Source organism: Sardina pilchardus, chromosome 6, assembly GCF_963854185.1.
Source record: "Sardina pilchardus chromosome 6, fSarPil1.1, whole genome shotgun sequence".
In the NCBI taxonomy this organism is placed as follows: Eukaryota; Metazoa; Chordata; class Actinopteri; order Clupeiformes; family Clupeidae; genus Sardina; species Sardina pilchardus.
Window position 1 is genome coordinate 17982314 of NC_084999.1, and position 12663 is coordinate 17994976.

Below are 12663 nucleotides of genomic sequence, written 5' to 3' on the forward strand. Positions count from 1 at the left end.
GGCCCTGCATTGTGTCCACAGGATTTTAAGAGCACCAGTATGTGTAGTAGATGTATGCATGTAAGTATGCAAGTTAGTGTCTGTTTACAGTAAGCAGACTGTCTGCATGAAACAGCCTCACGTCACCTGTGATATCAATTCTCAGCACTGCAATCAGGAATGATGCAGCAGCCAGGAAGGAAAACAAAATACAAATTATAGGAGGAATTCTAGGACACAAAAGGGGTGTTATATGTCGAGTTGGTTATGTGGGATTAGTCAGAGGGTTAAGCAAACAACACTTACTGTTGATGCAAGACGCAAAAGTAATGCGTAATTGAGGCACGAATTTAACGCTGAGTAACTAAAATACTTCCAAATCCTAAAAATATTATATTACACTCTGACGTATGTCCACTGTTGAATGCACTGGTCTTCCTTAAAATAGTGCATATCTGAAGTTTAAGTAGAAGTCAAAGAAACCCTCCATCATCTGATGTAACTTTGTCAGTGAAATCAAGCGGGGAAGGATTTCTTAAACTTTAATAAATAAAACGTCTTTCATTTTGTAATATTTTTTAGTAGAAACCAACTTCGAGTTTAGAAATATATTAACTTCTTGTAATTTTTAATTAAAAAACAAAATGTCTTGAGGTCACTCATAAATATGTTTGATTTCATAAATAACATCCAGATACTGACCCTTTTTTTCCTCTTGCTATGAAATAATAACTCATGTTAGCAAAATAGAATTTTACGAAACTGTAATAATATTTTTTTCTTCTTTTAGTTGCTTTCTATAAACGTGGAGCGGAATGACCCAAACATATACTGTGATTGACCCTTCTCTGATGCTCTTGCCATGACAACAACTTAAAGCTCATATTTGATAAATAAACAAAAGGCAAAAGAAGTCCATTGGTTGATGTAGAGGTTTGGGTCAGGGGAGGGGTAATTTTTACATTCAAATGTATGTATTAACTGCCTATCTTTCTATACTGATAGGCCGTACTTAAGTGCATCTAAAGTTTCCAATCACTGAAAAGGGACACTGCCATGATTATAAATGTAGAATGCAGCCTTGAAAACATCTTATTCAGAAAATAAATTATCATAAAGTTTCTAGCATAGCTATTGTAATATAGGCGTATGTAATATTGTATGAATAATACTACTATTATAGGAATGAGGATAGAAGATATACATCCCTGTGTCACAGGAAAGCTCTGCTCTCTTAATTTTAAGACATGGGATAGCATCCTTTACCATTTGAGGGAATATATGAAGCTATATCTCAAAGCAAACATTTCATTAAGATGTGGTTATAGTCATTATTACACTGTTGCTAACATTAGGTAAAAAATCATTGCTAAAGCTTTCATCTTACAGCCTGTGGTCCATATCTTACTCTTAACATTTTATAGGTTAATGTTCTGCATCAATTCAACAGCATGCAAAATCAAAGAGCTACTTATAAACATGGTAAATTTAAAAAAAAATACAAGAACAATACATACTTGTAAAACCATAGTATACTCTTAACCTAAACCCTTATTTGTAGACCCCTATTAAATTTCAAATCCCTGGGGGAATCAAAGAATAATATAGCCCATGTGGCATTTGTTCATGAAAATAAAGAAGTGTAAACAAAGGCCCTGTCTCCTTAATTAAGCACGCCTGACTACCTGGTGATGTTGACAAAACAGCACTCCATCACATAACCTGTTGTTACCTGATGTTTTTTTTTTTCTTTCTTTTTAAATGGAGTTCAATGTAAGACAAGTAAGTTGGATTGCAAATGAATCATGCAATTCTACAGGGATTGCACTTGACTGGAAATTAATTCCACAGAAGTGCACCGTTGTTTTGCAACATTTTCTTCTATCATTCAGTGGCATAAGACTTTGATGAATGGATGGTGTTAGTAAGATGGAGGGAGTTGCTTTGAATAGGTTTCAGTCAGCTGATGAACGTACTAAATTCAAGCTCTTTTTTTCAGATCATGTTTGCCCAGTATTGTGATTTTTACATGTTTTAGAAATGCCTCCCTATGCGATTATTCTTTGGCTACCATAGACATTTGATCTTAAATTTCTTACCCAGAGAACGGAAAACTAGCTGTAACATTTTAAAGACCTAGCTAAGCAGTCCCATCCATTAACTACAGAAAATAATTTCTTAATCAACTTCAATACTGAAATATATTTTCATGATATGCTTATGGTACGCTATATATTTTTGATAAAGATTTTTCCCTACGTATGAGTACACTTAATAAATGTCAAATAAATGCTACTTTTCTTTAAAAGATATGTTTGGCTCAATAGTGTTAGTTAGTGGGCATCAGTTTGTTCATGGTTGTAAAAGCCATCTCTGAACAGTCCTAAAGGGGTAATAAAGTAAACCGTTCCCAAACGTTCTATTGTGCTCAGTCTGCTCACAACTGTTCATGACTTGTTTTGACACAAAAATCCCATTTTACAGGTTCAGGGCCCCCTGTTTTCCTGCTTGGGGCAAACAGGAAATGCAGCTTTTGTTCTTGTCACATTAAGAACTTGAAAAATTAAACAAAATAAAAAATAAAAACACAAAAAGTTTTTAACTATACAAATATATTCACCGATGGCAAACTGTGCTGGCATTAACAATATTAAAGTTCTTGTAAGAAGGCATATTTTGAATGCATATGCAGTCAGTGACGATTGGGAAAAGTATTCGGTAGTGTAACAGAAAAAGATTGAATACATCATCCAACAACTCAAGAACTGAAAATAATACTTAGTTGTCAAGGATTTACCTCACATTGGAACCTCCACTGACTATAGATATAAACTTACAACAAAACAAAGTATGTTAACCGTTTCAAACATATTTTCCTGTTCATGAAGTATTACTGCTGGTTTATTTGCGAGTGATATTGCTTTTTCCAGCATCTATGTGCAACCTGATTCATGTAAAGTCGTGACTTTATTTGTTTTTGGTGGTGGAAACTGTTGTTTGACATTTTTTCAATGTGACAGATGTATTCAGCTAAATGTTTATTGTTGTTATTGTATGTCACTTTGGACAAAAGCGTTTAACCATAACGCCATGCACTGCATAGATACTCATCTGCGTATGGTTTGATGAATGAGTAATATATTAATGTTAGGTAATAGCAGTGCTATAAAGTGTGTGTGTACACTTCTACTAAAATCTATGTCAGAGAGTATGGCGACTGATTCATCTGATGTTTATTTGATAGATTCACCAAATCCTATCTCAGTAAAAGGCCGGTTGTTAGCTAACAGAAAGATACATTTAGTAGTGTGGATGTCTGAACCCTTTTGAACTAAACTCACGGTTTCATCATGCCTACCACTATTTGAAATGGTTTGCCCCAAGAGCTTTCAGTGCAAATCAAAGTACACCCTGTGTACTTTCCACCCAAAATCTGGCCACACCACACCAAACAACAATCATCTTGCTTGAATAAAATCCAGGTTGTGCACAACTCTCAACTACCATGAATGTCCACCATCAGCAGTCGATTCCGTCCATACTTTCTTTCTTAGAAATAAGGTGCTTGCTCAATATTTTCATGTACATGACGTTCAAATATCATTATCGCCACATTTTTAACATTAATTAAATGGCTAATTTAAGTCAAAATGCTCTGAAGTGTGAAGTGGGTGTCTACGTACAATTGACTGAAATCCTACCCCTGTCTTTTACATTATTGCCCCACACCGATTATTAATCAATATTTAAAGTTGAGGAAGCCTTTAAATATTCAGTTCAAATCAAGGCCAAACCACCGCGTATTTTTTTTAACCATCCTCAAAAAACACCTATTGTACGGGTAGCTAAAAGGCGCCTGAATAAAGCCGATGATGAACCCAAACGTCTAGCTCTAAGGGATATAGTAGGGAGAACCTCACCCAAATTCCAAAAGCAACCCGCCATTCAGAAACACTGTAGTTCCACATCAAGTCTCCAGTCTTGCAGTATTCCGTCCTCTCCTCTCTCCCCTGCTCTCAAAAAAGACGCTCTCCAATGGCCCTAATCCCCTCCTCTAAAAAAACCCAGCTTGGGTATGTGGCAGGCAGTGGCTCTGTAATTTGATTCAGCATGAACAGAAGCTAAATGGGGCGTTTCCTCCACTTTCTTGTCATTTACAATTGTATTATTTCATTCTGGAGTCCAGTGTGGTCCTCCTATGGGCTGGTTGAGGTCACACACAAACCCTGACCTGTGCGTGTGTGTGTGTGTGTGTGTGTGTGTGCTTGTGGTGGGGTAACTGAAGGATACAGCCCTCCCCCAAACGTACACACACCAACCCATATGGGCACACAATTCACACATTATCTGCACTTCCCCCTCCACCAACACGACCATCTTAACAGTTTGTATGATGTTAAGTCTTAACCCTCACTTTGTTTCGCTAGCTCTGCAGCATCATCTTATACTCCTATTGTTGTTTGTGGGGGAACTTCATGCAAGGGGACATCCTTACCCAACCCAACAATACCACTGTCATTCTAAAGAAAAGAAGAAGTAGGGGGCAAAATGAGAGAAAAAAAAAATAAAAACACACACACAAAAGGCAACTTATTAGCAGTAAGCAGTCTGAGTTGGCATCCATTTCAGCTGGCCCTGTTTTTTCTTTCTTTGAAATCTTTTTTTTTTTTGTCGTTTTTTTTTTTGACAGGACAAAGGAGGCCCCTTTCCCCTGTGGAAGCACTGTAGATTAGAGCAGGGAGGAGGGAGAGTGAGAACGGGAGGTGTGTGTGTGGGGGGGGTGGAGGGTGGCAGGCGAGTGTGTGTGTGTGTGTGTCTGTGTGTGTCTGTGTGTGTGTGGTGGTTGTTGGGGAGGTGGAGGGCAGTCCCAGCTGCACCCAGTCCAGGCTCCGAATGAAAAGAGTAAGGGGTAGCAAGCGAGCGGCCTGCTTCTCAGACCCAACTGTGGAGGTGGTGGCTTGGCCATGGTGTGTGTGTGTGTGTGTGTGTGTGTGTGTGTGTGTTGGTTTCGCCACTGGCAGCTGGACCCAGAGCTGTTGGTTCTCCCCTGCTGTCTCGGCTGTGCCCATGCTGCCGCTGCTGCTTGCACCTGGAACCAGGTCACATGATTAATTATCGATCCCTTGTAAGGGAGGGCCGAGCTCGGAGAGTAGTGCACCAACGCCGCCACTGTGACCGAAACAATGTGAGGCTCTGGGAAGAACCCGACAGGGGCAGCAGCTAGTCATTAAGGCTTGCTTTGGGTCTGTGTATGTGTGAGCGGCTAAACGGGGTAAAGTTGGGAGGGGGGAGGGGGAAGGGGGGGGGGGCAGTCCTAAAGAAAATGGAGGGAGAGAAAGGCTGGTGGAGAGGAGCAGGAGGGGGGTGGGCTTGAACTTGAGGTCACATCTACAGTGCACTATGAAACACCTGCTTTTAGCTGCTGCTTCAGTAATTACTACAACACACACAAAAACCGGACAGCAGGCACTTTGTAGCCCAAATAGACGACTGTGGTAAATGGGGGAGGGGAGGCCTCATGATGTAGAGTAGAGCTAAGCCTCTCGCCCTGTCCCCTTCTTTGTGCAGGGCTTTTTCCAAATCTGATTATAGGCCAACTTTTCTCCCAAATTTATCGCTGCATCATCTGTGACTCACAGCTCAACTATACTGTGAAGCTTCTCACAACCGTTAACGCAGACACACATGGACATCCAACGAGACAAAAAAAAAGCAGTTCTCAGATTATTTACGCAACACCCACTGAACAGAGAAATGATCTGGGCACGAAAGGGGGGTTTTAGGACGAGGATTCTGAGGGGAAACCGTTCCCTGGAAAGAGCCAACTGAATGAATCCTAACCAGACAGCCATCCTCATTCAACTTCCACTGAGTTTTATAAATTCAGAAAACCACAACGATTTCACATGAGTCACTAATAGAAATGGTTTCCTGTTCAAATCTGAATATCTATTAAAAGTGTTTCAGAATAAAATGGTTCTAACTGTGTTTCAGAATAAAATGGTTCTAACTGATGTCTGAAGACATAGAGTGTTACTAGGCAGACTGGACATGGAGACTTAGGCACTTGGCCAAACATATTGTTAAGTAAAATTCCTTAGGTTCCAACTTTTTTCTTTCCCTCCCTTTTTTTCCAGAACATTCTTGTGGATATTAACAGGACTGCTAGCATTTTTTGTGAGGGTTCTTTGTTTCATAATTATGAAAAATGGTGCAAATAAAATAGCAAAGAAATTGTCAGTCCTCTGAGCTTTTGTTCAATTCTCAACTGTTAGTTTGGTATACATATAAAATCAAGTTAAGGTTTGGAGAATCCTATATATCGATAATAATATTCTAATTAGCAAGGAGGGTTGACAATCATAGTTTGATGTAAAATAAAATGTAAGGTGCAGCTAGTTTTTCTTTTAAACATATTTTCAAAATATGTTTGCTTCTTACATGTTAATTTGAATACCAGGATGTAAAACTATCCTCCATACTTTCTCGTTTTAAAAAAAGATAACTCAAATGTTCACATTATGAGTCGTCTGTTTACACCCATTCTTGAATAAGACAGGGTAAACAGCAGCCTTTTTGAGTCAAAGAAAAATGTTTCGACCTATATTTTACGTATAAATGAAAAGTCTTATAAAATATATATGTGTGTATATTTATAAAAGAAAAACTTAAAAATATTTCTTACTTTTTTTTAGTAAAGCAAGCAGTGCCCTCTAAAATATCTGCTTGTTTGGTTAAAATTCACTTAAAAAAGAGCAAAACACAAAATGTAACAAAAGAAACATAAAAAATAAAATAAAAAATCATATACACTGAATCATTAAATCATTCATTCAATCAATCACAGAATAACATAACACTAAAATAAAAAAAGGAGATTTTTTGTTTGTTTGTTTCTATGAGAATATTCGGATGGCCTGCGTAACAAGGGTGTGGCAGACAGGGCACTCGGGGTGGCTGAGCTCACAGATACGGATGGCGCACTCCATGCAGAAGAGGTTGTGACCGCATGGCACCAGTGCAGCTGTCACCTTGCTCTCGAAACACGTCATGCAGTCCCTCATCATGGGCGGGGAGTCGGACAGTGGCAGCCGACCGGGAGGGAAGGCGGGGCTGCTGGAGGTGGGCTCGCTGTGGGCGCGTCGGGCCTGCGCGTGGGGGGACCCCCCAACCACAGGCGGCACCGTGGTGCCACAGGACTCCGGCAGGCTGGGGGACAGTCTGGTGAGAGGCAGAGGAAGACCCCCAAAGCTCTTGGAGCGCTGCTGGGCATAGAAGGCCATTTGTTTGGGGTAGTCAGGGTCCACCCAGCTGGAAGATCCGTCGGAACCAAAGTAGGACCCAGGCTTGTCGCCGTTGCCAGGGCTGGGGTACTCACCCTTGCCGTATATTCCTCCGCCGCCGCCATTGCTGCCCCCTACTCCTCCATTACCGCCGACCATGGCATCAGAGAAATTCTGGCGGTAGCTGCTTGTGAGGGGCTTGCGCTGGCCTCCCTGTAGGCCCCACACCTGCTGCAGACGACTCTCCAGCCCCGTGGTGGCATTGTCGGGCCCCAGGCAGTCGTTCTCGTTGTTGTGGTCATGGATGCCGCCCGTGCGGAAGGCGATGTGCGCCTCAATCTCCTCGCGCGCCCGCTCTGCGTTGCTCGGGGAGCCCGTGATCTCGAAGACGGGGTCCCTGTCGCGGCTGGGAGTCACGATGTACGTGCACGTCTGCTGCTGGATGCGCTTGATGGTGGAGCCCTTGGGGCCGACCACCAAGCCCACCACGCGGTACGGGACCCTTACCTGGATGGTGGTCTGGCCAGGCAGAGGCGTGGGTGGGGAACCGCTGAAGGACACCCCAAGCTTGTTGCGGGAAGCCCGCAGCATGGAGAAGTGCTCGGCCGCCGAGATGATCTCGCGTCTTGCCAGCGCCACGTCTTCCTTGCGGCCCGTGATGAGAAAGACAGGCTCCTCGCCCCGGACGGGCGTCTTGATGTAGGTGTTGGTCTTGGCTCGGAGGGCCTTGATCTTGCACCCTGTGGGTAGAACATAGCCAGATTGAGCAAGGGGAGAGGACACAAGTTCTTGGGTAGAGGACATTCATATGCAGGAAGATATGTTTCTGGCTGTCAGTTAGAAATAACCTGATGTTACAGCACCACTGGGGTCTTTTAATAACTGTATGCGTTTCACCATCAGGATGTCCATGCTGAAGAGTGTGTCCAAACTGGCACAGACTGGCGCGTTCAATGCCAAACCCATAGCTCCGTTTCAAAAGAGAAGAGAAACATCCTCTAATTTGGTTGTATCTGCTCTGTAGAACAACACTGTTGTCCAAGAATATTACAGTGATTTTACTGGACTAATGGCAGGCATGTTTTTACATAACAGTGATCTAGGCAAAAACACACCTAGCCATGCATATTGTAGTTTAGCCACCCAACTTCTAACTGTGGTTTGGCTCTAATACAGTCTTAATTTATACATGGTGATGAGCTGTAAAATACGAACGCTTCTAATTCGCCTTGGTCTTCACACTGAAGCCTGATGCTAGCACACAATGCTAAAGCACAACAGGACACTGGCGAATGGAGAGATAATGAACAGTGACAAAGCTGAGTTCAGAGCCCTCATGGCACTAATATTAAAAGACAACTGAACAATGCTCTCTGCTACAATAGTGAATGGCGACCTGAGACTGGTTGTTATTGTACCAGACTTGGAAAAAAAAACACTGAGAAAGTTCACACATACACATTGCTGTATGGCATGTAGTTTACTGGTGGGAGCTAATTTATTAAATTGATCTCTGCTCATCTATTTGTTACTACATCAGAGTCTGAAAGCTCAATACAGCAACAGTGTGTGCGCGTATGTCTGTCCATGTCCATGTAAAGCCCCACTCACTATTGAATCTGTGTCAAACATAAGAATCACTATGGTTGGTGGAGAGGCCCAAGCATCATCAGTTTCTTTGCATCCTCAAGATGACAAAAAGTTTACCTGGATGAGTGTTCACTCCATCAACATTCCACGAGAAGGAATTTGTTAAGCTTCACACAAATCCGCTGAAAAGCAAGGCCCGCCATCTTAAGGAATTTAGCATCTTTTATGGTCTTAGCTTTATACGCTTGAAAATTCAGTGTGTGGTGTTTAAATTCAGCGCACAAATTTGTATTAAAAATATTCACCACTGTGGTTTATTTCCAAGATCCATGGCTACTGGATCGCATGGGTATTGCATCAGATTGTAGTTGCATTTAGCGGTGGACAAAAAGCCTCCAGTGTGGTCCTCTCAGAGAATATTTGTCTGACATTCTGACAAAGACAAGCTTTTGTGGTGGAAATATATCAGACTGACCCTTGTACTTAGTCCCTACAATACAGGTTTCAGCTCGATCATAGTTTCATATTGAGGGCCCAGAGCTGTGTTCCACAATGCACTGAAAATAGGGATGAGAATGACTACGGTAGGCTGTAACTGTTGTTTGTTATCATTTATTATGTCTACACTGCTCTACCTACAAAATCACAATCAATGGGTATCTGTTTAGAGAATATCATCAATCTAAATATCTCACATGTTTCATTTGTGTTATGCTTATATAATCCTGACAGTATATGAATAGAAGAAGTAACTGAATTGAAACAAGTTGCGCAAACAACTAAGATAATCATGAGATTGTTGTAATATATTACCGCTGGGCGAGGAGTGATAATTTTGATAAAGTGTAATAGGCGCTCTGGTCATGGCACTGCAACTGACTCATTACTTGTGGCATCTGCCAACCAATCTCTTGAAAAATGGATACCTGAAAATGAAATTACACCAATACCTTTTCCAGGATAGGGTAACTAAGGATGACCAAGACAAAACCAGCATTTTACACTCAATGCCAGAGGTGACTATCCCTATCAAAATACCCCACAACCCATTAAGGGAAGGATTATTTAGTTGTGCAACAAAAGGTTTGAGCAAACTAACATACACAAAAACATAAGAGAGATACTGGTTTAAAACCCTGCAAATCAGTAATTCTCAACGAGGGCAAATTCTGCTGCACGCGTGCTTCGTGGATCCACCCTATGGCGCTGTCATCTCCCACATTAAAATTCAAACGCACACTTCTGAGAAACGCGCGAGGATGGCCAGACAAGACAAAACAAAACATGACCGCCAAAACCAAATGAGCCATAACTCCAACAGCTATACATTGAGTCATACGATGAGGTTTATGTTGGCTATTCTCCAACCACATAAAACTGTTTTTGTTTTTAGCTCTGCATTTTCTTATTTTTTACAAAAGTCATTCAGTGAATTCACTCAAAGCTTCGGGTTTCAAAGTCTCGAGACAGCTGTTTCATGGCCCAATTTCGCGCACTCCTCTGACCCCACGGTCTCCGAGCTGGCTCCGTAGGGGGGATCTCAGGGACTGTTGTATTGGGTGGCTGGGCGTGACTCTGAATGTTCACCGATTCCAAAACGCGCCCCCTCCCACTCCATTTTTTTTACCAGCTATTCTCGATTTCCAATGCAACGCACATTCTGTTAATAAGTACAGCCACATTTTGTACTTAAACTGGCTACACACTTTGCTACTTTTTGCTCCAGATAACAGCAACAAGCACTTTGAACAACGCTCCATAAAACTCCAAGACAGCCAAGTAGAGTAGCCTATCCAACCATGTGCCCATTTGATCATTTGGATCATGTGCATTGTGCAGCCAGCATTATACATGCAAATCTAAAGCCAACCCAACTACAGTGTATTCAGGGGATAGAAGAGCATAAAAGTAATTATGACCAAATACAATACATCTAAACTAGTTTCTCGCTGAGTCACGTTTTCATTCTCCTGTTAGGAAGCGACAGCTCAAGCCTCCCACAACCACACCTCTCTTTCAATCTCACACCTTTGTTTGACAGCTGCTGTCATCTACAGTATCGTCCAAATCGTTGGACGTCAACCCATTCATAGAAAAACCAAAAAGAACTGACACAATGTGTCTGAACTTAAGTAGTCTTCGTGGGCTAGAGCAACTTAGTTACAACGTGAACCTTCGCCATTGTCCGCTGTCACCGAGGCCATCCGAACACAAAAACAACCGCCAGCATTAAAATTTAACGAAACTGAGGACAACTTGAGAAGAGACATGTTTTCGGGGAACACGCGTTGCCTAGGCAGTTAACGGTGCAATTCTTAATTAGGCATCAATTACTGAGCCTATCCCTGAGTTGCTTTGAGTAGCCTACGCTTTCTTTCGTTTTTTTTTTCTTTTTTTGAAAACTGTCGCCCGCGCTCAGACGACAAAGGAGTGCTTCCCGTGCGTGAAGTGTGCGCCTGCATGCTGACATTGATGGCGTGGAGCTAGAATAATGCGCCCATGAGGTAACGGTTCTACTGGCGCTTTGTGTCTGTCCAATGATGACACGATGGGACACTGTTAAAATTTACGATGAAGGGGTAAGTGTGTCAAGTTATGGCAGTTATGTATAACACAACTGCAACAATGTTGCTGTGTCTCAGCGGACTACAACATAAATTGAGCACCACTCCCTTTTCTTTATCAATAACCCCAGGTATCAATTCTGGCGCAGCAAAACAACAGGCTAAAACGACAACCCGAACAAAAAACTTAACTGACTGCCATGCTTGAATTAAGAGGGGGAATTATATCTCAGTCTTTACCTTGTCTCCCCACTATTTCGGCCACATGTTCGGAGCTGGGCACAGGGACGCATTCTGTTATGTTGCAGCCACGTCCTTTAGTTTCAGTTGAGGGTCCCTCGTACAGGACACATAACTTGCTCTTCCCTTGCAAAAGCCCGGTATCGCCGCCGCCACCTCCTCCGACGTTGTTAGCATGGTTGTGGGGGTTATTGTTATTGTTACTCCGGTCCTGTACTCCAGTTGCTGGAACCCCACCACCGTCTTCGCCTTCCCCGAGACCCAGCAGAGACAGCTGGCCCAACGCGACCCTGAGGGCACGAGAGTCATCCTCTTCTTCATCGGGTGGCACCAGGAGACCTTCACTACCGAAGCCGGAGCCGGCTAGATCCCCGCCGTAGCCCCCATTTTTGTCCATGATCCCTGCTAGAACCAGCAGGCTAGGCATGGCTAACAAAAGAGTGTGAGACAAAGACACGGGAAAGAGACTGGAGAAACAGCACCCGTGCCGCCTCCCCACCCCCTCCTCCTTCCAATTCTCCCTTTGCAGTAGTCCCTCCCATAGGCCGGCCCCCTCTTTCTGTCGGTTAGTTTCAACAGTTTTTTCTCTGCTCAAGGCAAACGGGACACAAGGCCGTCTGCGGGGAGAGGGGCACGGCAGTGTTATGCTCCACCCCGTCTGGTTTATACCGATCCCTCCTCGCTGAGACAAAACGAGCCGCCCTCCCGTTAGAACTGTTCTGCTTCGGGTTCCTTAGTCTACGGTAGCCTATTCTGTATTGCAATCTCAAGTTTTGCACCACTTCTGAGACAAAAGATCTAAGGAAACTGATGCTGTTTACGCATGCATTTTTCCGCCGATCAGTTTCTTAAGAGCGGAAATCTCACATTTTAATGTTCATCATAGACCAAATCACGAGGATACAAAATATCTTATTCTGGCTGGGGAAAATAGACGCTCAGAAAAATACTAGTGACCATTTGTTCACGTTAAGGAATGTCCTGGACACAGCGTTTCGCACATACTG

General features: G+C 42.8%; 1 protein-coding gene across 1 annotated transcript; it reads right to left on the reverse strand.

Moving 5' to 3' along the window:
• Positions 1 to 5991: 5991 nt before the first annotated feature.
• mex3a (mex-3 RNA binding family member A) lies at positions 5992 to 12083 on the reverse strand. Its single transcript, XM_062537720.1, has 2 exons — positions 11657 to 12083; positions 5992 to 8002 (listed from the first exon to the last, which is right to left on the reverse strand). Exons 1-2 carry the CDS (start codon positions 12081 to 12083, stop codon positions 6876 to 6878), a joined length of 1554 nt encoding a protein of 517 aa, XP_062393704.1. The 3' UTR covers positions 5992 to 6875.
• Positions 12084 to 12663: the final 580 nt, after the last annotated feature.